General features: G+C 42.1%; 1 protein-coding gene across 1 annotated transcript; it reads right to left on the bottom strand.

The window, feature by feature from the left end:
- Window positions 1-24701, bottom strand: LOC103421757 (chloride channel protein CLC-d-like). The gene is made up of 22 exons (XM_070815873.1): window positions 24543-24701; window positions 24388-24460; window positions 24026-24247; window positions 23892-23938; window positions 23704-23802; window positions 23339-23413; window positions 16129-16217; window positions 15762-15902; window positions 15584-15654; window positions 15401-15480; window positions 15140-15289; window positions 4522-4596; window positions 3905-4056; window positions 3662-3797; window positions 3463-3591; window positions 2760-2837; window positions 2581-2635; window positions 2395-2479; window positions 2157-2313; window positions 1962-2063; window positions 1839-1885; window positions 1-582 (listed from the first exon to the last, which is right to left on the bottom strand). Exons 1-22 carry the CDS (start codon window positions 24618-24620, stop codon window positions 504-506), a joined length of 2220 nt encoding a protein of 739 aa, XP_070671974.1. The 5' UTR covers window positions 24621-24701; the 3' UTR covers window positions 1-503.
- Between the last annotated feature and the right edge of the window lie 1149 nt (window positions 24702-25850).

Here is a 25850-nt window from a genome sequence, read left to right as displayed (position 1 = left end):
TTCGTGCCAACTGAAATATCATTCAAAAGTCGCACATGCAAATAAGCTGTCGCGTCTACAAGGACGCATCACAAACACTAAAAGATGAGAAATTCTTTTCACTAAAACTCATCTGTAACAAAACTAATGTTGATGAATTTATCTCACCATATCGTTTTTTTTCGAAAACAATAAAATCAGTACAAGTACAATGGGTCACATATTTCCCAGTTCCTGTGAATTCCTATGTAACCCGTCATATATTCAGTGTCCCAGACTTAACCTCTATGTCTGCGTTGATCTGCCGTGAGTTATCGTCCAGATAAACATGTTACAAAATTCAGATGCGTGTGGTCCGTTTACCCCTCCGTTGCGAGGGGAAACAATTGATGAACTATAAAGTCCTAGATCCAAGGTAAACTTAGAGAGAGAATTAAGATTTTAGGTTCAAAGAATGGAGGAAGCAGTAAAAGAATCAAGTCTTCTAGGATGATCGGACCTTACTATCAGCCGGACACATGCTGTTAGACCAGAAGACTAGTGAGAAGTGGGCGCTCCATATCTCCATTCCGTCCAACCTCTCTCCTATCTCGATGTCGAGTTCTGCCACCAGAGAATTATGAAGAGGATTAAAAAGTTGTCAATAGAAAAGGTAATATGCACGTTCGGGTAAGAGACTTGTATTCACATCACAGGTGCTAAATTTGGTAAGTATTAGTAACAAAGTTGTTTAGAACGAGAACAAGCAACAAAGTATTGCACTAGAGAAAGGATCTTTCTGAGCTGTTTGAAACAAAAAAGAATAACACGTTTTGACATGTAAAGCTCAGAAATCACCCATATAAACGCTAAATAAGACAGACAGCCTCACTGCCAATCAAATGCATTCAGAAGACCATATGTAACAGTTACAACATGAACTGAAAAATGACCATCCTCGTTATAGTTTAATGAACATACAAACTCATCAGTAAGTTTACAATCCGGATGATTTGCCAACTGCATCCTAGAATTGGATGGAATATATCAAACTAAATCACTACAAATATGACTCAATCCAAGATAAAAACAAAGGAACAAATAACCATATATTTAAAGGGCTAAGCACATTTGAGAAACAAGTATTCAGCTAGTCAGTGCATTAAGCACACTCCACCCATTGATAAGCAACTGTGGAAGTGTTCATTGGCTTACTTTCTATCCAATCTATGCGAAAGCAAGTGCTGTACGGTCAAAACCTCTAGCAAAAGAGGCCGTCAGTGAAATGGAAATATGTAGAAAATGAATCATCTTACTGACATAAGCCTCAAGGAAAAGATAATCACATTTGAACCAGGAAAATGTATTTCATGCATAATCCATGGCCTAAAATCTAAATATCGTAAGTGTGTAACCCCAGTATAGGATCAAACATATTCAACGTGATGTGTAGTCTCCCAAATTAACAAATTTCTTTATATATCTGGTCTGCAGAACACATATTTCTCAAGCATATACATCTATGTATCATTGTATTCTAGGTGCCAAACAAAAACCTAGGACTTGAAGAAGTCATTTGGAGCTCAATCAGTTCACTTTCTGGAAGGCATGATAGATGTGTGAGAAATTTGAATCTCACAAACTTGATCACTCGTATAGAGCTTCTCCCTTGGGCGTTCACTGGGGTCTTTCTAATAAAAATTGGTAGCTACCCAGACACCAAAAAAGTAGAAAAAGAAAGGCGACATTGGCAACATGATCACTTTATACATCGCATCCAAACTAAGACCATACAAGCCTGGCCTATCAAAATGAGGATTGACAAATGCATACATCTAACTGTTTTGATAGATTTCACATGAGTAAAGCATCATAGAGACCTTACACTAGTCGATTGGAGCTCCATCGATGCTGAATCCTCATTCTCCTGCAAGAAAAACATCAGAAATCAATAATTGCGGTCTAGTATTGGTAGAATGCATTAAGAAGATGGATGACAATACCCCGAGTAATAAATCCTTCCTGGTAATCAAGCCAATCACACGAGATGGACGAGGAGTAACAAATATATGTCTTAAACCTAGTTGACGAAAAAGATTATATACCTGCATCATCATCAAGAACAATATAAACTTGATAAAGTTAGAACAACATTCCATGCAAGAAAAGTGTTGAAAGAATGGCAGCGAAACTCTCACCTTTGTCAAAGACATATCTTCAGGGACAATGTAAGGAGATGGGTTCAAAAAGGGCGCAAGATCTATGTACATTTCCAAGTCATCTGAACTCAGATGTATATCACTTATCAATAAGCCTTTACTGGAAGCAGGTTTTACGAATTCACTGATAGTGTGCCTGGAATACAAAGGAACTGTCAAACATCTTATAGTAAAAGGGAAGGGCAAGACTACAAACCAACTCCAAGCTTTTACTTGCCTGATAGACCTGGCTCCTCTTGGATCACAGGGTAGAGGAGTATGCTGGAAACTCACTTTGGACTGCAGAAGTACCAACAAGTGACCGCATCACAATCCAAATACTCACGTTAATGTTTTCAAACACTTACATTCTTTGCTTAAAACAAAGAAATCATGTTTAAATGTACAAATTAGTTATATCACCTGCGAAGCATTAGTCCAATTACAAGTGTTTCTCCACTTCTCGCATGATCAATCACCTGGAAGGAATATAACATGCAACACACACTTATATATCAAGCAAAAAAGAAAGAGAGAGAGAGAGAGAGAGAGAGAGAGAGAGAGAGAGAGGTTAACAGAAGAAAAAACAAAAGTGAAGCATACAGGGAAGCCATTATGATTGTTGCTCCGCAAAATAGAAACCAAATCTGCAACCTTAACAACACGAGGGAAGGAAATCACCTACACACAAAGAAAATTGAGCAGTCAGCGTAGTACTAAAATGAATAAAAGTAAAAGAACAAAGAAGTTGGTGCATTGTGAAATCACTGAAGCACAGGGCACTAGAACCATGTATAATCAAAATGGAAAGTGCAATCCCTGCCAAAAAAGGCATTTGATACCAGAAATAGTGCCGTTTGATGTTATTGAGGAATGGGCATCCTTTCAAGTAATAATAGAAGGTCTCTTTCAACTTTTTTTCTTTTCTGCCTTCGTTTGGATGTTTCCTCTTTTGGGTGAGAAGTGAGAACTGAACAAAAGGCTCCCTAACTTCCAATTCAGTCACCTATTGTGATATGAAGCATAGCCCCTTTTTCCAAAGGATCCTGACAAACCAATTTGGACATAAAGTTTGGAGTTTAAGGAGGCTCATACATGAGATAGGCATCTTGGAAATTACATGGATCAGGGTATGGAAGTTCTGGACAAGTGAACATCTCTAGACACATTTGAGCATATGAGTCAATACTAATGTTTACATATAAGGGGTCAGTCGTGCAAAATATCTAATGTCCATGTCAGCATCAAACACATGCCCTTGTCTATAATAATTATTAAGGGAGGTGAAGATAATAGTGACATTCACCCTTTTTCCAGAGGCCTCCTTTGCAGGCATCTTCCTCATTTGGTACTTGGGTCTTGATTCCAGTAATGGAATGCTCTTTAATCGTGCCTGTTCTTCGTACAGGCCTTCATTGAAAGCATCACCAACAGCCTGCAAGGGTAAAAGATGTAAGTATTTCTCCACAGCATCTATTGTTATTGTAAAAGCTTCAGAAGTGTACCTTTGAAATAAGAAGAACAAGCATGATAAGAGGCAAAAGTTTCAAATTATTTTTTATTTCAACCATAATGACACAAAGAGACACTGTCATCCGCATTGAACCTCCAAGAAAAGAAGCTGCTCCCAGTAGTGCATATCTGCAGAACCAGTAAGCATGAGAGCAAAGTTCATGAATACATTACATGCATTTAAAAAAAAAACATTTAGTTCTAATCCTCAGTTAATAAATATAAACGAGACTAAGGTTCCCTCTTCGATGCTGAGCTTCTTGTAAAAGTTAACCACAAACATGCCCACAAGACGCCCATATGTAGATCCTATCATTATCCCAGGAACAAATTGACCAGCTGGAACTGCAGTACCAAATGTCACAACTGCTAATGAATAAAACATCACCTGGAATGCATTAGGAAAGAAATTACACATATAATCCACAAGGGACTAACGAGGAAAAGAAAACTAACTTCTTTCTGAGAACATTCATGGTCAAATTACATTTTTATTGAAAAGAATCAATGTTGACCAAGCCCTTAAATTCCAAGCCCCTTATTTTAGAGATTAGATTCATTTTCCAAGAGCATAAATACTTTCTTTTGTATGTTAGCTTTTGTCCTTTGAGATCTGCTGCCAAGACCGTAAAACATTCTATATATTATTTTTATACTGCCAGTGGGAGTCTCTGTGCGTGCGCTAAAATTACATACAAAATAGAGGAGCCTTGCCAACTAACTTCTAAAGACTAAATACAATGCTTTGAGAGAGAGAGAGAGAGAGAGAGAGAGAGGGAGAGAGGTATGTTAGTGTCTGAGAAGTATATGTGCACAAAAAGCAAGCGTTGAGCGAAGTAAACAAATGCAATACCAAGAAAGTCAATAAACTTTGGGCGCTGTACTCGTGAAATGTTTTTGCACTAAACAAATTCCTAATTGCCTCATCCTGCAATCATAAGAAGATAAAAAAAGGAATTCGTAATAAGACCAGCGAGGCAACCTGCAAACTAATATGTAAAGGATGAAGTAAATACAACAACAACAACAACAACAAAGCCTTTTCCCACTAAGTGGGGTCGGCTATATGAATCCTAGAACGCCATTGCGCTCGGTTTTGTGTCATGTCCTCCGTTAGATCCAAGTACTCAAGTCTTTTCCTAGGGTCTCTTCCAAAGTTTTCCTAGGTCTTCCTCTACCCCTTCGGCCCTGAACCTCTGTCCCGTAGTCACATTTTCGAACCGGAGCGTCAGTAGGCCTTCTTTGCACATGTCCAAACCACCGGAACCGATTTTCTCTCATATTTCCTTCAATTTTGGCTACTCCTACTTTACCTCGGATATCCTCATTCCCAATCTTATCCTTTCTCGTGTGCCCATACATCCCACGAAGCATCCTCATCTCCGCTACACCCATTTTGTGTACGTGTTGATGCTTCACCGCCCAACATTCTGTGGCATACAACATCGCGGCCTTATTGCCGTCCTATAAAATTTTCCCTTGAGCTTCAGTGGCACGCCAGATGCACTCTTACACTTCATCCATCCAGCTTGTATTCTATGGTTGAGATCTCCATCTAAGTCTCCGTTCTCTTGCAAGATAGATCCTAGGTAGCGAAAACGGTCACTTTTTGTGATCTTCGCTAGATTGCTCCGGTCATTAGTGTGGATAAGTATATAAATGGATAGAGATAGGAAAGCAGACACAAGATGTACGTGGTTCACCCAGATTGGCTACGTCCACGAAATAGAGGAGTTCTCATTAATTGTGAAGGGTTTACACAAGTACATAGGTTCAAGCTCTCCTTTAGTGAGTACAAGTGAATGATTTAGTACAAATGACATTAGAAAATATTGTGGGAGAATGATCTCGTAACCACGAAACTTCTAAGTACCGGAGTGTGGTATCGTCTTGACTTGCCTTATCTGTCTCATAGGTAGATGTGGCATCTTCTCTGGAAGTACTCTTCCTCCATCCAGGGGTGGTATCTGTAACTGGTGGAGATGCACAAGGTAATGTATCAATTTCACTTGAAGCTTACTTGTAGTTTCAGGCTTGGTCAAGCGCGATACAAACCATGTAGTAGGAGTCCCCCAAGTCGCCGAGCTAGGGGATCTGCTGAAAGAGGTGACAGACAAGGTAAGCAATCAGAGCTCCGGCTGATTGTTCACATTCTCCCTATCTTGCAGGCAGCATGAAGGATAAAGAGAAGAAAAATGAGAAGAGATGATATGGGATACTTTTGCTTTTGAAGAAGTAACTTTCCACGGGCTTATTCTTGAACTGGGCTGGAGGGTTTTCTGGTTTCCTCCAGAGTATAAGGCCGACTGTAGAATTTGAGGGTCAAAACAAGTCCATCAAATCTAGAGTACATTCGACCCTGCTGATATGGGATACTTTTGCTTTTGACAGAGTAGTGGATGTATTAGCACGTGTGCTGTTACGCTTGTCTCCACATGCTTCCTTGTATCCTTCTCACTTGCCCTATCTGTTCCTCAGGCAGATGCGGTATCTTCCCTGGAAGCATAAGATGTTGAAGATGAGTACTCGAGAGCAATGCCAGGTAAGTAATCAGGTAAGGGGTTCCAGGCAGTCAGTTCCTGGCTGGAAGCTTGATTCCAAGTGCTGACTGATTGCTCTCTTTCTCCTTGTCTTGCAGGTAAGAACAAGGCCAAAGGAAAAGACAGGGAAAAAGCATGATATGGGATACTCTTGCTTTTAACCCTGATGATATGAGATATTCTTGCTCTAGTATAGCTTGTTTACAGAGGTGTTATCGGGGGGAAAGAAAGCTGAATATTTCGAAAGGCTTCGTTGGGAGTGCCCTCTCAGATAAGAGGAAGGGTTGAGCATTTTTGCAGGTCTGCATGTCCGTTGGGGATGGAGGTCGACATATATAGGAGTCTCCCTAACATCAAGTAATAATGTTATTCCTTTACCCTGCTTGGTCATAGCACGGTAGTGGGAGCTGCCAGCTTCACATGTTTTAACTCTGTCAGAGCACTTTGAAAAAGTGGTCTGTGGTATCTGGAAAGTTGATGTTGCGTGTGAAGATTACAGGTAAAGGATGAAGTAAATACAACAACAACAACAACAAAGCCTTTTCCCACTAAGTGGGGTCGGCTATATGAATCCTAGAACGCCATTGCGCTCGGTTTTGTGTCATGTCCTCCGTTAGATCCAAGTACACTAAGCCTTTTCTAAGAGTCTCTTCCAAAGTTTTCCTAGGTCTTCCTCTACCCCTTCGGCCCTGAACCTCTGTCCCGTAGTCACATCTTCGAACCGGAGCGTCAGTCGGCCTTCTTTGCACATGTCCAAATCACCGGAACCGATTTTCTCTCATCTTTCCTTCAATTTCGGCTACTCCTACTTTACCTCGGATATCCTCATTCTCAATCTTATCCTTTCTCGTGTGCCCACACATCCCACGAAGCATCCTCATCTCTGCTACACCCATTTTGTGTACGTGTTGATGTTTCACCGCCCAACATTCTGTGCCATACAACATCGCTGGCCTTATTGCCGTCTTATAAAATTTTCCCTTGAGCTTCAGTGGCCTACGACGGTCACACAACATGCTGGATGCACTCTTACACTTCATCCATCCAGCTCGTATTCTATGGTTGAGATCTCCATCTAATTCTCCGTTCTCTTGTAAGATAGATCCTAGGTAGCGAAAACGGTCGCTTTTTGTGATCTTCGCTAAATTGCTCCGGTCATTAGTGTGGATAAGTATATAAATGGATAGAGATAGGAAAGCAAACACAAGATGTACGTGGTTCACCCAGATTGGCTATGTCCACGGAATAGAAGAGTTCTCATTAATTGTGAAGGGTTTACACAAATACATAGGTTCAAGCTCTCCTTTAGTGAGTACAAGTGAATGATTTAGTACAAATGACATTAGAGTACAAATGACATTAGGAAATATTGTGGGAGAATGATCTCGTAATCACAAAACTTCTAAGTATCGGAGTGTGGTATCATCTTGACTTGCCTTATCTGTCTTATAGGTAGATGTGGCAGCTTCTCTGGAAGTACTCTTCCTCCATCCAGGGGTGGTATCTTTAACTGGTGGAGATGCACAAGGTAATGTATCAATTTCACTTTAAGCTTACTTGTAGTTTCAGGCTTGGTCAAGCGCGATACAAACCATGTAGTAAGAGTCCCCCAAGTCGCCGAGCTAGGGGATTTGCTGAAAGAGGTGACAGACAAGGTGAGCAATCAGAGCTCCGGCTGATTGTTCACCTTCTCCCCATCTTGCAGCAGCATGAAGGATAAAGAGAAGAAAAATGAGAAGAGATGATATGGGATACTTTTGCTTTTGAAGAAGTAACTTTCCACAGGCTTATTCTTGAACTGAGCTGGAGGGTTTTCTGGTTTCCTCCAAAGTATAAGGCCGACTGAAGAATTTGAGGGTCAAAACAAGTCTATCAAATCTAGAGTACGTTCGACCCTGCTGATATGGGATACTTTTGCTTTTGACAAAGTAATGGATGGATAGGCACGTGTGCTGTTACGCTTGTCTCCACATGCTTCCTTGTATCCTTCGCACTTGCCCTATCTGTTCCTCAAGCAGATGCAGTATCTTCCCTGGCAACATAAGATGTTGAAGATGAGTACTCGAGAGCAATGCCAGGTAAGTAATCAGGTAAGGGGTTCCAGGCTGTCAGTTCCTGGCTGGGAGCTTGATTTCAAGTGCTGACTGATTGCTCTCTTTCTCCTTGTCTTGCAGGTAAAAACAAGGCCAAAGGAAAAGACAGGGAAAAAGCATGATATGGGATACTCTTGCTTTTAACCCTGATGATATGAGATATTCTTGCTCTAGTATAGCTTGTTTGCAGAGGTATTATCGGGGGGAAAGAAAGCTGAATATTTCGAAAGGCTTCGTTGGGAGTGCCCTCTCAGATATGAGGAAGGGTTGAGCATTTTTGCAGGTCTGCCTGTCCGTTGGGGATGGAGGTCGACATATATAGGAGTCTCCCTAACAACAAGTAGTAATGCTATTCCTTTACCCTGCTTGGTCATAGCACGGTAGTGGGAGCTGCCAGCTTCACATGTTTTAACTCTGTCAGAGCACTTTGAAAAAGTGGTATGTGGTATCTGGCTCTCGAGATTCGGAGAACGATGCTTCTTCGATTTTTGAGAAAGCAATCATGGTGGGGGTCTGGCTCTCGAGATTCGGGGAGCAGTGTCTCTTCGATTTTTGAGAAAGTAATCATGTTGGGAGTCTGGCTCTCGAGATTCGGAAGGCGGTGCCTCTTCGATTTTGGAGTAAGCAATCTTGTTGGGAGTGTTTTCTCGGATGTGAGTAAAGGTTGGGCATGTTTGCTAGTCTACCTTGCCACGAAGCACGGAGGTTGACACACAGGGACTTTCCAATTATCCAGCAGTGGTACTGTTCCTTTACCCTTGTGGGTAATAATATGGTAGCTAGACCTTCAAAATTTATGTGTCTAAACTTTGTTAGTGCTGTTTCTTTGCTATTCTTTTACCTTTCTTGGTCAGAGCGATGTAGTGGGAGCTGCAAGCTTCACGTGCTCAACTTTGGCAGAGACTTTGACAAAGTTATCTGTGGTACCCATGAGCTATTGTTGCGTGTGGGAAGTGGGTGATTGAACAGTAAGATTCATGTGCTTTCTACTTCACCAGAAGTCTTCGACAGAATGCCCATAATTTCCGCAAAGCTGAGTGTGCGTGTGACAGGTGCTGACAAGGCTAGAAAAGAAGGTGCCTCTTCGATTTCTGAGATCGGCCCTCGTGGTCTCTGAGCAGCCCAGCTTTTGAGAAAGCGAGCGCCTCTTCGATTGATTCGGAGAACGATGCCTCTTCGATTTTTGAGAAAGCAATCATGCTGGGGGTCTGGCTCTCGAGATTCGGGGAGTAGTGTCTCTTCGATTTTTGAGAAAGTAATCATGTTGGGAGTCTGGCTCTCGAGATTCGGAGGGCGGTGCCTCTTCGATTTTGGAGCAAGCAATCTTGTTGGGAGTGTTTTCTCGAATGTGAGTAAAGGTTGGGCATGTTTGCTAGTCTACCTTGCCACGAAGCACAGAGGTTGACACACAGGGACTTTCCAATTATCCAGCAATGGTACTGTTCCTTTACCCTCTCTTCGATTTTTGAGAAAGTAGTCATGTTGGGAGTCTGGCTCTCGAGATTCGGAGGACGGTGCCTTTTCGATTTTGGAGCAAGCAATCTTATTGGGAGTGTTTTCTCGAATGTGAGTAAAGGTTGGGCATGTTTGCTAGTCTACCTTGCCACGAGGCACAGAGGTTGACACACAGGGACTTTCCAATTATCCAACAGTGGTACTGTTCCTTTACCCTTGTGGGTAATAATATGGTAGCTAGACCTTCAAAATTTATGGGTCTAAACTTTGTTAGTGCTGTTTCTTTGCTATTCTTTTACCCTTCTTGGTCAGAGCGATGTAGTGGGAGCTGCAAGCTTCACGTGCTCAACTTTGGCAGAGAACTTTGGCAAAGTTATCTGTGGTACCCATGAGCTATTGCTGCGTGTGGGAAGTGGGTGATTGGACAGTAAGATTCATGTGTTTTCTACTTCCCCAGAAGTCTTCGACAGAATACCCATAATTTCCGCAAAGCTGAGTGTGCGTGTGACAGGTGCTGACAAGGCTGGAAAAGTAGGTGCCTCTTCGATTTCTGAGATCGGCCCTCGTGGTCTCTGAGGAGCCCAGCTTTTGAGGAAGCGAGCGCCTCTTCGATTTCTGAGATCGGCTTTCGTGGTCTTTGAGCAGCCCAACTTTTGAGAAAGCAAACACCTCTTCGATTTATGAGATCAACCCTCGTGGTCTCTAAGCAGCCCGGCTTTTGAGAAAGCAAACGCCTCTTCGATTTCTGAGCAGGCGCCTCTTCGATGTCTAAAACTCCGTCGAGTGCAGCTTTTTATAGGGCTGGCATTAATTTCCAAAGCACACTTGAATCTCCACCAGTAGAAGCTCCATTCTTGCACTTCTAAGATCTTGATTTGTCCGACCTCTTCTCTCTTCAATACCTTTGAAAATGTCTGGCCCCTCCGACCGTCGTTTTGACTTGAACCTTGTTGAAGAGGCAGCCCCGCCTTCTCCAGACAACATATGGCGCCCATCCTTCGTCTCCCCTACTGGTCCTCTTACCGTTGGGGATTCCGTGATGAAGAATGATATGACCGCTGCGGTGGTGGCCAGGAACCTTCTCACTCCCAAAGATAACAGACTACTTTCCAAACGGTCTGATGAGTTAGCTGTTAAGGATTCACTGGCTCTCAGTGTTCAGTGTGCAGGTTCTGTGTCTAATATGGCCCAACGCCTATTTGCTCGAACCCGCCAAGTTGAATCATTGGCGGCCGAAGTGATGAGTCTCAAACAGGAGATTAGAGGGCTCAAGCATGAGAATAAACAGTTGCACCGGCTCGCACATGACTATGCTACAAACATGAAGAGGAAGCTTGACCAGATGAAGGAAACTGATGGTCAGGTTTTACTTGATCATCAGAGATTTGTGGGTTTGTTCCAAAGGCATTTATTGCCTTCGTCTTCTGGGGCTGTACCGCGTAATGAAGCTCCAAATGATCAACCTCTGATGCCTCCTCCTTCTAGGGTTCTGTCCAGTACTGAGGCTCCGAATGATCCCCCTCCGATGCCTTCTCTTTCTGGGGCTCTACCGACTGCTGAGACTTCTCCTAAGCAACCTTTGTGAAGGCTCCATCTTGTTTGTTTATTTTGACTCATGTATATGTACATATTTGTAGCTTATCGGGGATATCAATAAATAAGTTTTCCTTCATTTCAACGTATTGTGTTAAATACACCAAAGCCTTCTTCGCTAAGTTCTTTGAATTTTCTTTTGTTGAAGCTTGTATGTTGAAGCTTTCTGAGTGGAGCATGTAGGTTGGGGTAGTGTTCCCTTAATTTTTCGAGTGCGGAAAACTTCTCGGTTGGAGACTTGGAAAATCCAAGTCACTGAGTGGGATCGGCTATATGAATCTTAGAACGCCATTGTGCTCGGTCCTGTGTCATGTCCTTCGTTAGATCCAAGTACTCTAAGTCTTTTCTTAGAGTCTCTTCCAAAGTTTTCCTAGGTCTTCCTCTACCCCTTCGGCCCTGAACCTCTGTCCCATAGTCGCATCTTCTAATCGGAGCGTCAGTAGGCCTTCTTTGCACATGTCCAAACCACCGTAACCGATTTTCTCTCATCTTTCCTTCAATTTCGGCTACTCCTACTTTACCCCGGATATCCTCATTCCCAATCTTATCCTTTCTCGTGTGCCCACACATCCAACGAAGCATCCTCATCTCCGCTACACCCATTTTGTGTACGTGTTGATGCTTCACCGCCCAACATTCTGTGCCATACAGCATCGCCGGCCTTATTGCCGTCCTATAAAATTTTCCCTTGAGCTTCAGTGGCATACGGCGGTCACACAACACGCCAGATGCACTCTTCCACTTCATCCATCCAGCTTGTATTCTATGGTTGAGATCTCCATCTAATTCTCCGTTCTTTTGCAAGATAGATCCTAGGTAACGAAAACGGTCGCTCTTTGGTATTTCTTGATCTCCGATCCTCACCCCTAACTCGTTTTGGCCTCCATCTGCACTGAACTTGCACTCCATATATTCTGTCTTTGATCGGCTTAGGCGAAGACCTTTAGATTCCAACACTTCTCTCCAAAGGTTAAGCTTTGCATTTACCCCTTCCTGAGTTTCATCTATCAACACTATATCGTCTGCGAAAAGCATACACCAAGGAATATCATCTTGAATATGTCCTGTTAACTCATCCATTACCAACGCAAAAAGGTAAGGACTTAAGGATGAGCCTTGATGTAATCCTACAGTTATGGGAAAGCTTTCGGTTTGTCCTTCATGAGTTCTTACGGCAGTCTTTGCTCCTTCATACATATCCTTTATAGCTTGGATATATGCTACTCGTACTCCTTTCTTCTCTAAGATCCTCCAAAGAATGTCTCTTGGGACCCTATCATACGCTTTTTCCAAATCTATAAAGACCATGTGTAAATCCTTTTTCCCATCTCTATATCTTTCCATCAATCTTCGTAAGAGATAGATTGCCTCCATGGTTGAGCGCCCTGGCATGAACCCGAATTGGTTGTCCGAAACCCGTGTCTCTTGCCTCAATCTATGCTCAATGACTCTCTCCCAGAGCTTCATTGTATGACTCATTAACTTAATACCCCTATAGTTCATGCAATTTTGTACGTCGCCCTTATTCTTGTAGATAGGCACCAAAGTGCTCGTTCGCCACTCATTTGGCATCTTCTTCGTTTTCAAAATCCTATTGAAAAGGTCAGTGAGCCATGTTATACCTGTCTCTCCCAAAACTTTCCACACTTCGATTGGTATATCGTCTGGGCCTATTGCTTTTCTATGTTTCATCTTCTTCAAAGCTACAACCACTTCTTCCTTCCGGATTCGACGATAAAAAGAGTAGTTTCTACACTCTTCTGAGTTACTCAACTCCCCTAAAGAAGCACTCCTTTCATGTCCTTCATTGAAAAGATTATGAAAATAACCTCTCCATCTGTCTTTAACCGCGTTCTCTGTAGCAAGAACCTTTCCATCCTCATCCTTGATGCACCTCACTTGGTTTAGGTCCCTTGTCTTCTTTTCCCTTGCTCTAGCTAGTTTATAGATATCCAACTCTCCTTCTTTGGTATCTAGTCGTTTATACATATCGTCGTAAGCCGCTAACTTAGCTTCTCTGACCGCTTTCTTCGCCTCTTGCTTCGCTTTTCTATACCTTTCACCATTTTCATCGGTCCTCTCCTTGTATAAGGCTTTACAACATTCCTTCTTAGCCTTCACCTTTGTTTGTACCTCCTCATTCCACCACCAAGATTCCTTTTGGTGTGGGGCAAAGCCCTTGGACTCTCCTAATACCTCTTTTGCTACTTTTCGGATACAACTAGCCATGGAATCCCACATTTGGCTAGCTTCCCCCTCTCTATCCCACACACATTGGGTGATTACCTTCTCTTTGAAAATGGCTTGTTTTTCTTCTTTTAGATTCCACCATCTAGTCCTTGGGCACTTCCAAGTCTTGTTCTTTTGTCTCCCTCTTTTGATATGTACATCCATCACCAACAAGCGATGTTGATTAGCCACGCTCTCTCCTGGTATAACTTTGCAATCCTTACAAGTTATACGATCCCCTTTCCTCATTAGAAGAAAATCTATTTGTGTTTTTGACGACCCACTCTTGTAGGTGATCACATGTTCTTCTCTCTTCTTAAAGAAGGTGTTGGCTAAGAAGAGATCATATGCCATTGCAAAATCCAAGATAGCTTCCCCATCCTCGTTTCTCTCCCCAAAACCATGGCCACCATGAAAACCTCCATAGTTGCCTGTCTCCCTGCCCACGTGTCCATTTAGATCTCCTCCTATAAATAACTTCTCCGTCTGAGCAATTCCTTGCACCAAGTCTCCAAGGTCTTCCCAAAATTTCTCCTTCGAACTCGTATCCAACCCTACTTGAGGTGCGTACGCACTAATCACATTGATAAGTTCTTGTCCTATTACAATCTTGATTGCCATGATTCTATCTCCTACCCTCTTGACATCTACAACATCTTGTGTCAAGGTCTTGTCCACGATGATGCCAACACCGTTTCTCGTTCTATTTGTGCCCGAATACCAAAGTTTAAACCCTGAGTTTTCTAGATCCTTTGCCTTACTACCAACCCACTTAGTTTCTTGTAGGCACATAATATTTATCCTTCTCCTCACCATAACTTCCACTACTTCCATAGATTTTCCCGTTAAGGTTCCTATATTCCACATTCCTAAACGCATTTTGCTCTCTTGAACTCTACCCTTCTGTCCTAGCTTCTTCACCCTCCCCCGTCTAATAGGATCAAAGTACTTCTTTTGTGTGTCCAAGATCATTGTACTCCTTGTCCTTACTGCAATAAAACTGGACATAGCGTAGATTAGGTATGAATATTCTGAAGCTGCTTCAGAATTCTCAGAATTAAGTGTATAGAGTTATAGACCCAATGTATATACTTCACACCCACATGAAGCTGAATCTTAGTAATGAAAGTGTAACTTATCACTTAAGGTCAAATAAGAGACTTTAATAACTTGAAGTTTAAAAAATAACTGTTGAGCTTTCCCAATATCTATCTGTGCCTTTTTTTTTTAACCATGAAACCCTTGTAGCTTCCAATGTATTGAGAAACTCCAGATATTTTCCAGTTAACCTACAAATTTCATAGAGATGTGCATGGTATACTAGTTAACCTTTCCTTTTATCTAAATAGTAGACATCTGCACCTTCAGGTATAGGTTGCCCGTTCAATTTCCATACCATGATATGACTATGAGGGGAAAATAAAAATTAAGGATTACTCAATTCATGCTAAATATAACAGAAATACCACACAAAAAACTGAAATTGAATGGCAAGAAGAAAGAGAAAACCCATAGACGATTTCAGAATAACTGAGAAAGTAATTATCAGTTGACATCTTACATTTACATAATTCCCATACGTTCCTGGAGGCCTTGGGCATTCAATACCAGAATCTGCATCTGCTTCAGGGCATGGACTGCATTTTCTTAAAAGTGGTAGACCAAAGGAAATAATTGATGTTATCAGCGAGATGAGGCACGCTTCAATTATCTGCATTTTAGTGTTTGGTGTGAAGGGGAAAGAAGGGAGTTGAAGTCAATTGTAGAATTACAAGGCACTATAAAAAAATATACACATTACTGACTACAGTAAAATACCCACCTTTACTCGATTCCCATTCTTGTGCAAATAATTTCGGCGCCTGTACGCAATATAAAATGTAAGCTGGTTAAATAAGGCTCCTGAAAAAAGAAAATGAAATCGAAATAAAGTGAAATACTACGAGGAAAGAAAAACACAGAAGAAGCATGTATACATACATAGCTAAGACAATGAACACCATACCCAGTAAACCACCAATGACCCCAATAACTGCCATCGGCAAGAACTCCTCAAAAGAGTAGTCCTCTTGACCACTGAATGACATCAGTTAGGAAGTTAGAAAAGGCTCAAAACTAAGGAAAAATATAGAACTAAAGAGAATTTAAGATATTTTTCTTGAAAAACAAGATTTGATCTTAACTCTGATAAGTCCCATATTATAAAGCCACCTGAGCCAAAATGTCCACACTTTCCACTCTTACACCATCCCATTGCAGTACGCACCACGACAGCCACGACAGCAGAAGAAAAAAATACACGCCACATAAGTTGACTCTTCCACCTTTAGAAAGGGGGGAAAACATAAAGGTTAATAAAATCCCTAAAAAAGAGGTACGGAACTGAGTTTTTAATACTTTAAGAGTTTTAACTTTTAACTCCACAAATACTGACATATATAATTATAATTCTATGTCTGAATCTACAAGAGATGTGCACATAAAGAACTAACTATAATAAAAAGGCATATTGAGACAATAACTGCGTGATCAAGAATGATATTACATTACCACGATGTAACTTCTTCCAGTGCAAATAGAACACCACCAACGGGAGCTCTAAAAGCAGCAGACACTCCAGCTGCACACCCACAGGTTACTTTTCAATCACATAAATGCAAAATGAGTACAATTTTGAGGTTCAGCATAGCTATTTTTAAATAGAAGAAAGACCAGATTTGGCCATATCAAAGAACATAGGAAGATGATAAAAGCAGTGCTTGGATAATTTTTTATTTTATTTTACTTGGATAAAAAAAACCAGACATCATACATAGAGGATTCTGCTCTGTTATAGTGTGCACACTACATTTTTCTTTCAAAAAAACAAAACGCCATATATGAACTGGATTTGTGATATCAGTAGGGAATCTAGGGATAAACAAGAACAGCAGTACAACTACAACAAACTCGTAAACTTGATAACTAGCATATGCTAGTAGTGAAGAGAAAATTACTCAAAGGAGAGAACTATAACAACAACAACAACAACAACAAAGCCTTTTCCCACTAAGTGGGGTCGGCTATATGAATCCTAGAACGCCATTGCGCTCGGTTTTGTATCATGTCCTCCGTTAGATCCAAGTACTCTAAGTCTTTTCTTAGAGTCTCTTCCAAAGTTTTCCTAGGTCTTCCTCTACCCCTTCGGCCCTGAACCTCTGTCCCGTAGTCACATCTTCGAACCGGAGCGTCAGTCGGCCTTCTTTGCACATGTCCAAATCACCGGAGCCGATTTTCTCTCATCTTTCCTACAATTTCGGCTACTCCTACTTTACCTCGGATATCCTCATTCCCAATCTTATCCTTTCTCGTGTGCCCACACATCCCACAAAGCATCCTCATCTCCGCTACACCCATTTTGTGTACGTGTTGATGCTTCACCGCCCAACATTCTGTGCCATACAACATCGCTGGCCTTATTGCCGTCCTATAAAATTTTCCCTTGAGCTTCAGTGGCCTACGACGGTCACACAACACGCCGGATGCACTCTTACACTTCATCCATCCAGCTCGTATTCTATGGTTGAGATCTCCATCTAATTCTCCGTTCTCTTGCAAGATAGATCCTAGGTAGCGAAAACGGTCGCTTTTTGTGATCTTCGCTAGATTGCTCCGGTCATTAGTGTGGATAAGTATATAAATGGATAGAGATAGGAAAGCAAACACAAGATGTACGTGGTTCACCCAGATTGGCTACGTCCACGGAATAGAAGAGTTCTCATTAATTGTGAAGGGTTTACACAAGTACATGGGTTCAAGCTCTCCTTTAATGAGTACAAGTGAATGATTTAGTACAAATGACATTAGGAAATATTGTGGGAGAATGATCTCGTAATCACGAAACTTCTAAGTATCGGAGTGTGGTGTCGTCTTGACTTGCCTTATCTGTCTCATAGGTAGATGTGGCATCTTCTCTGGAAGTACTCTTCCTCCATCCAGGGGTGATATCTTTAACTGGTGGAGATGCACAAGGTAATGTATCAATTTCACTTGAAGCTTACTTGTAGTTTCAAGCTTGGTCAAGCGCGATACAAACCATGTAGTAGGAGTCCCCCAAGTCGCCGAGCTAGGGGGTCTGCTGAAAGAGGTGACAGACAAGGTAAGCAATCAGAGCTCCGACTGATTGTTCACCTTCTCCCCATCTTGCAGCAGCATGAAGGATAAAGAGAAGAAAAATGAGAAGAGATGATATGAGATACTTTTGCTTTTGAAGAAGTAACTTTCCACAGGCTTATTCTTGAACTGAGCTGGAGGGTTTTCTGGTTTCCTCCAGAGTATAAGGCCGACTGAAGAATTTGAGGGTCAAAACAAGTCCATCAAATCTAGAGTACGTTCCACCCTGCTGATATGGGATACTTTTGCTTTTGACAGAGTAATGGATGTATCGGCACGTGTGCTGTTACGCTTGTCTCCACATGCTTCCTTGTATCCTTCGCACTTGCCCTATCTGTTCCTCAAGCAGATGCGGAAATCTTCCCTGGAAACATAAGATGTTGAAGATGAGTACTCGAGAGCAATGCCAGGTAAGTAATCAGGTAAGGGGTTCCAGGCAGTCAGTTTCTGGCTGGAAGCTTGATTCCAAGTGCTGACTGATTGCTCTCTTTCTCCTTGTCTTGCAGGTAAAAACAAGGCCAAAGGAAAAGACAGGGAAAAAGCATGATATGGGATACTCTTGCTTTTAACCCTGATGATATGAGATATTCTTGCTCTAGTATAGCTTGTTTGCTGAGGTATTATCGGGGGGAAAGAAAGCTGAATATTTCGAAAGGCTTCGTTGGGAGTGCCCTCTTAGATATGATGAAGGGTTGAGCATTTTTGCAGGTCTGCCTGTCCGTTGGGGATGGAGGTCGACATATATAGGAGTCTCCCTAACAACAAGTAGTAATGCTATTCATTTACCCTGCTTGGTCATAGCACGGTAGTGGGAGCTGCCAGTTTCACATGTTTTAACTCTGTCAGAGCACTTTGAAAAAGTGGTCTGTGGTATCTGGCTCTCGAGATTCGGAGAACGATGCCTCTTCGATTTTTGAGAAAGCAATCATGCTGGGGGTCTGGCTCTCGAGATTCGGAGAGTAGTGTCTCTTCGATTTTTGAGGAAGTAATCATGTTGGGAGTCTGGCTCTCGAGATTCGGAGGGCGGTGCCTCTTCGATTTTGGAGCAAGCAATCCTGTTGGGAGTGTTGTCTCGAATGTGAGTAAAGGTTGGGCATGTTTGCTAGTCTACCTTGCCCCGAAGCACAAAGGTTGACACACAGGGACTTTCCAATTATCTAGCAATGGTACTGTTCCTTTACCCTATCTTCGCTTTTGAGAAAGTAGTCATGTTGGGAGTCTGGCTCTCGAGATTCGGAGGACGGTGCCTCTTCAATTTTGGAGCAAGTAATCTTGTTGGGAGTTTTCTCGAATGTGAGTAAAGGTTGGGCATGTTTGCTAGTCTACCTTGCCACGAAGCACAGAGGTTGACACACAGGAACTTTCCAATTATCCAGCAATGGTACTGTTCCGTTACCCTTGTGGGTAATAATATGGTAGCTAGACCTTCAAAATTTATGTGTCTAAACTTTGTTAGTGCTGTTTCTTTGCTATTCTTTTACCTTTCTTGGTCAGAGCGATGTAGTGGGAGCTGCAAGCTTCACGTGCTCAACTTTGGCAGAGAACTTTGGCAAAGTTATCTGTGGTACCCATGAGCTATTGTTGCGTGTGGGAAGTGGGTGATTGAACAGTAAGATTCATGTGCTTTCTACTTCACCAGAAGTCTTCGACAGAATGCCCATAATTTCTGCAAAGCTGAGTGTGCGTGTGACAGGTGCTGACAAGGCTAGAATAGTAGGTGCCTCATCGATTTCTGAGATCGGCCCTCGTGGTCTCTGAGCAGCCCAGCTTTTGAGAAAGCGAGCGCCTCTTCGATTGATTCGGAGAACGATGCCTCATCGATTTTTGAGAAAGCAATCATGCTGGGGGTCTGGCTCTCGAAGATTCGGGGAGCAGTGTCTCTTCGATTTTTGAGAAAGTAATCATGTTGGGAGTCTGGCTCTCGAGATTCGGAGGGCGGTGCCTCTTCAATTTTGGAGCAAGCAATCTTGTTGGGAGTGTTTTCTCGAATGTGAGTAAAGGTTGGGCATGTTTGCTAGTCTACCTTGCCACGAAGCACAGAGGTTGACACACAGGGACTTTCCAATTATCCAGCAATGGTACTGTTCCTTTACCCTCTCTTCGATTTTTAAGAAAGTAGTCATGTTGGGAGTCTGGCTCTCGAGATTCGGAGGACGGTGCCCCTTCGATTTTGGAGCAAGCAATCTTATTGGGAGTGTTTTCTCGAATGTGAGTAAAGGTTGGACATGTTTGCTAGTCTACCTTGCCACGAAGCACAGAGGTTGACACACAGGGACTTTCCAATTATCCAGCAGTGGTACTGTTCCTTTACCCTTGTGGGTAATAATATGGTAGCTAGACCTTCAAAATTTATGGGTCTAAACTTTGTTAGTGCTGTTTCTTTGCTATTCTTTTACCCTTCTTGGTCAGAGCGATGTAGTGGGAGCTTCAAGCTTCATGTGCTCAACTTTGGCAGAGAACTTTGGCAAAGTTATCTGTGGTACCCATGAGCTATTGTTGCGTGTGGGAAGTGGGTGATTGAAAAGTAAGATTCATGTGTTTTCTACTTCCCCAGAAGTCTTCGACAGAATGCCCATAATTTCCGCAAAGCTGAGTGTGCGTGTGACAGGTGCTGACAAGGCTGGAAAAGTAGGTGCCTCTTCGATTTCTGAGATCGGCCCTCGTGGTCTCTGGGGAGCCCAGCTTTTGAGAAAGCGAGCGCCTCGTCGATTTCTGAGATCGGCCTTCGTGGTCTTTGAGCAACCTAACTTTTGAGAAAGCAAACGCCTCTTCGATTTCTGAGATCAACCCTCGTGATCTCTAAGCAGCCCAGCTTTTGAGAAAGCAAACGCCTCTTCGATTTCTGAGCAGGCGCCTATTCGATTTCTAAAGCTCCGTCGAGTGCAGATTTTTATAGGGGCTGGCATTAAGTTCCAAAGCACACTTGAATCTCCACTAGTAGAAGCTTCATTCTTGCACTTCTAAGATCTTGATTTGTCCGACCTCTTCTCTCTTCAACACCTTTGAAAATGTCTGGCCCCTCCGACCGTCGTTTTGACTTGAACCTTGTTGAAGAGGCAGCCCCGCCTTCTCTAGACAACATATGGCGCCTATCATTCGTCTCCCCTACTGGTCCTCTTACCGTTGGGGATTCCGTGATGAAGAATGATATGACCGCTGCGGTGGTGGCCAGGAACCTTCTCACTCCCAAAGATAACAGACTACTTTCCAAACGGTCTGATGAGTTAGCTGTTAAGGATTCGCTGGCTCTCACTGTTCAGTGTGCAGGTTCTGTGTCTAATATGGCCCAACGCCTATTTGCTCGAACCCGCCAAGTTGAATCATTGGCGGCTGAAGTGATGAGTCTCAAACAGGAGATTAGAGGGCTCAAACATGAGAATAAACAGTTGCACCGGCTCGCACATGACTATGCTACAAACATGAAGAGGAAGCTTGACCAGATGAAGGAAACTGATGGTCAGGTTTTACTTGATCATCAGAGATTTGTGGGTTTGTTCCAAAGGCATTTATTGCCTTCGTCTTCTGGGGCTGTACCACGTGATGAAGCTCCGAATGATCAACCTCTGATGCCTCCTCCTTCTAGGGTTCTGTCCAGTACTGAGGCTCCAAATGATCCCCCTCCGGTGCCTTCTCTTTCTGGGGCTCTACCGACTGCTGAGACTTCTCCTAAGCAACCTTTGTGAAGGCTCCCTCTTGTGTGTTTATTTTGACTCATGTATATGTACATATTTGTAGCTTATCGTGGATATCAATAAATAAGCTTTCCTTCATTTCAACGTATTGTGTTAAATACACCAAAGCCTTCTTCGCTAAGTTCTTTGAATTTTCTTTTGTTGAAGCTTTCTGAGTAGAGCATGTAGGTTGGGGTAGTGTTCCCTTAATTTCCCGAGTAAGGAAAACTTCTCGGTTGGAGACTTGGAAAATCCAAGTCACTGAGTGGGATCGGCTATATGAATCTTAGAACGCCATTGTGCTCGATCCTGAGTCATGTCCTTCGTTAGATCCAAGTACTCTAAGTCTTTTCTTAGAGTCTCTTCCAAAGTTTTCCTAGGTCTTCCTCTACCCCTTCGGCCCTGAACCTCTGTCCCATAGTCGCATCTTCTAATTGGAGCGTCAGTAGGCCTTCTTTGCACATATCCAAACCACCGTAACCGATTTTCTCTCATCTTTCCTTCAATTTCGGCTACTCCTACTTTACCCCGGATATCCTCATTCCTAATCTTATCCTTTCTCGTGTGCCCACACATCCAACGAAGCATCCTCATCTCCGCTACACCCATTTTGTGTACGTGTTGATGTTTCACCGCCCAACATTCTGTGCCATACAGCATCGCCGGCCTTATTGCCGTCCTATAAAATTTTCCCTTGAGCTTCAGTGGCATACGGCGGTCACACAATACGCCGGATGCACTCTTCCACTTCATCCATCCAGCTTGTATTCTGTGGTTGAGATCTCCATCTAATTCTCCGTTCTTTTGCAAGATAGATCCTAGGTAACGAAAACGGTCGCTCTTTGGTATTTCTTGATCTCCGATCCTCACCCCTAACTCGTTTTGGCCTCCATTTGCACTGAGCTTGCACTCCATATATTCTGTCTTTGATCGGCTTAGGCGAAGACCTTTAGATTCCAACACTTCTCTCCAAAGGTTAAGCTTTGCATTTACCCCTTCCTGAGTTTCATCTATCAACACTATATCGTCTGCGAAAAGCATACACCAAGGAATATCATCTTGAATATGTCCTGTTAACTCATCCATTACCAACGCAAAAAGGTAAGGACTTAAGGATGAGCCTTGATGTAATCCTACAGTTATGGGAAAGCTTTCGGTTTGTCCTTCATGAGTTCTTACGGCAGTCTTTGCTCCTTCATACATATCCTTTATAGCTTGGATATATGCTACTCGTACTCCTTTCTTCTCTAAAATCCTCCAAAGAATGTCTCTTGGGACCCTATCATACGCTTTTTCCAAATCTATAAAGACCATGTGTAAATCCTTTTTCTCATCTCTATATCTTTCCATCAATCTTCGTAAGAGATAGATTGCCTCCATGGTTGAGCGCCCTGGCATGAACCCGAATTGGTTGTCCGAAACCCGTGTCTCTTGCCTCAATCTATGCTCAATGACTCTCTCCCAGAGCTTCATTGTATGACTCATTAGCTTAATACCCCTATAGTTCATGCAATTTTGTACGTCGCCCTTATTCTTGTAGATAGGCACCAAAGTGCTCGTTCGCCACTCATTTGGCATCTTCTTCGTTTTCAAAATCCTATTGAAAAGGTCAGTGAGCCATGTTATACCTGTCTCTCCCAAAAGTTTCCACACTTCGATTGGTATATTGTCTGGGCCTATTGCTTTTTTATGCTTCATCTTCTTCAAAGCTACAACCACTTCTTCCTTCCGGATTCGACGATAAAAAGAGTAGTTTCTACACTCTTCTGAGTTGCTCAACTCCCCTAAAGAAGCACTCATTTCATGTCTTGCAAAAGAATTTGACAACTACCAAATATAGACTACAAAAGTGAACGAAGGTAAGGTATAAAGTCCAGTTGTACACAGGTCAAATCTTCAAAGTTCAGACAAAAACATGAAAGACATAAATCTCTCACCAGATCCCGACGATCCCGGTCGCTATTAAAAATTTGTAGCCACCTGGAGCTTAGATGGTATTTCGTAGATCCACCCTGTATTAAGATATGACCAAAATAATCTTCAAAAAACAGCAAGCAACTAACATACAATAGAAAGATATTTGATATGAACATAAAAATATATGTTTTTTTTGGTACTTACGCCTGATCATTAGGATATACTTTAAAAATGATACGAAAATAATAGTAACAAGAATGTGCAAACAATTGCCTGCACACTCCAGAAGCTGAAAGAAAGAGAACAAAAACTTTAAGAAACAATATGTTGTTTTGTGGCCTAGATTATATAATTAGAGGCTTGAAAAAGGGCAGTAAGTGCTTACTTGTCCAAGCAAAGAAGCAATACAAGCACCGGTATGAACAAGAGGACCCTCCTTGCCTAAAGCTAGACCACCTCCCACGGAGCCAATGCTCCCAAATATCTGTGCAATTGGCAGAAGAAAACTATAATGCAAAGTACATTGTTTAAATCTCAACAAACAACTTAGAACACCAGAGCAGGTCACCATACCTTTCCAAACAAGGTTCTGAAAAGAAGTACACCGTGTATATCAACCCCTGCACAGTTGAATAACAATCAGCGGGCACTTCGTTGATAAAATTAGCAATACTCAACAGGAAAAATAAATTATCAGTCCACCTTACCATTCAAATATCCCTTGATTTCTGGAATACCGGACCCAGCTGCTGCGGGTGCAAATTGTGTAACGATATATACAGACGAAAAAACCAAAATTAAGTTGATCAATATGTATACTACAAAACCAGCCACATATGATTTTTGGATTATTGCAAATGTCAATGCAAACTTCCAGCCTGCAAAGTTCTCGACCGCAATATTAATGAAAACAGCAGCTAATCCAGTCCCTGAAGGCAATCAAAACCAAAGAATTAAGAAAATAAAACACCAAATGAAAATGTTAATACTGAACTCTACTAAAATTTGCATCTTTTCAAGTGACAGTAGAAAAGCTACACATTCAGTGCAAAAGCCGAAAAGTGCTTACCGATACCAATGAGCAAAGCAAAGAACCACTTCACTATCACGTGATACCCAACATAGAACTTCCCTCTTTGCGCCTGTAGATTTCCACACAACATTTAACCCCCCAAAAACGAACATTTCTACAAACTTCAAGTTTAATTAAGCTCAACTTGCAACCTGCTCATCCCAATAAGCGTAATTTTCAATAACTTCATAATCAAGGCTCTCGACGCCGCCATCGTCGCTCTTCTTCATGAGGCCGACGGCGTCGGGCTCGACGCCGCCCTCCGAGCTCGGGAGGCGGGACCAGGAGTAGGAGAGGTGCAATAATTGAAGTTCGATGAAATTTGTTTGGAATGTAGGATTATTGACTATCTCGATCAAGCTTCTAAAAAACGATAAGCACTAGTCAGGCGGCGGCATGAGGCTTAGCGCCTAGGCGGACTAGGCATATTTGAATAAAATTTATTATATATACTATAAATAAGTATTTATTTACACCTAAATGTATTAGAGATTTGGAAAGAAAAAAAAATAACATGTGCAGAATACAAATTGTTTTTGTAATCTGAAGGGGTTTGAAAGGCTTTATTGCTTGGATATTATCTATTTCCAATGCTTATGGGAAACTGGCTTCTAATTATAAGGGAAGTTGTTGGATTTAATTATGCAACAAATTGTTTTGTACAAATCTATAAAATAAGCCCTAGAGATTGTAAAAATAATTCCAAAAGCCATTGTAGCTCACAGCCCCCAATGTATCTAATTCAATTAGCACAGGACCAAAAAGGCCATCCATGCTTCTATATTTACAAAGAACACTCTAGTTCTGTAAAAACAAAACAAAAAAAAAACACTCTAGCAAAAGGTGATGGAAGTTGTGTCGGCCGTCACCCTTCTTTTTTTCTCTCTGCAATTTTTTTTCTCTTTATTCTTCTTGGCAATCTCAAATCAGGATTAGGAAATTGCGAAAGCTTCTGCCTTCTGGGTTTGTAGCTTGTCGGGGTTGCATCGTCTGTGTTTGTGGCGTCTAGGTTTGTCGAATCAAGTCTAGGTTGCACCGCCTAGCGCCGCCTACTGCCACTTAGCCTGCCTAGCAGTTGTCTAGGCAGCCCACCAATTTCATCAAAAATTTTACCCCAAATTGCCACGGGACAACAACACCCAGCGCCTAGGCACCGCCTAGGCCATTTTTTAGAACATTGTTCTCGATTAATGCTCATAGACATAGAAGAGCTAGATTCGTTTGAATGACAAAAGAGAAATATCACTGAATTATCGTCGTCGTCAATTGGTTTATATCATCCTTTAGAGAAAACTACGAGAGAAGATAATCTCTCGTACACAATGTACATTTCCACTTACGTCTCATCCATACCACTTTTAATGGAAATGGATCATCTCCAGATCACTTCCTCCAAATCCATCAAATCAGGGAATCCGTGCCGTTGAAATTTGATCCAACGGCTGAAGTTATTATAACTT

This window comes from Malus domestica, chromosome 16, assembly GCF_042453785.1.
Source record: "Malus domestica chromosome 16, GDT2T_hap1".
Taxonomy (NCBI): domain Eukaryota; kingdom Viridiplantae; phylum Streptophyta; class Magnoliopsida; order Rosales; family Rosaceae; genus Malus; species Malus domestica.
Note: the sequence above shows the minus strand (reverse complement) of the source record. Positions and strands in the feature narration are given on the sequence as shown.

What these genes read in the sequence shown, in the direction of transcription:
- LOC103421757 (XM_070815873.1), bottom strand. Translation starts at nt 24,620, where the DNA reads ATGAAGAAGAGCGACGATGGCGGCGTCGAGAGCCTTGATTATGAAGTT. An exon ending in ACGCTTATTGGGATGAGCAG is followed by an intron (nt 24,461 to 24,542) that starts GTTGCAAGTTGA and finishes GGAAATCTACAG; the next exon opens with GCGCAAAGAGGGAAGTTCTA. An exon ending in CGTATGGGAATTATGTAAAT is followed by an intron (nt 4,597 to 15,139) that starts GTAAGATGTCAA and finishes TTATGATTGCAG; the next exon opens with GATGAGGCAATTAGGAATTT.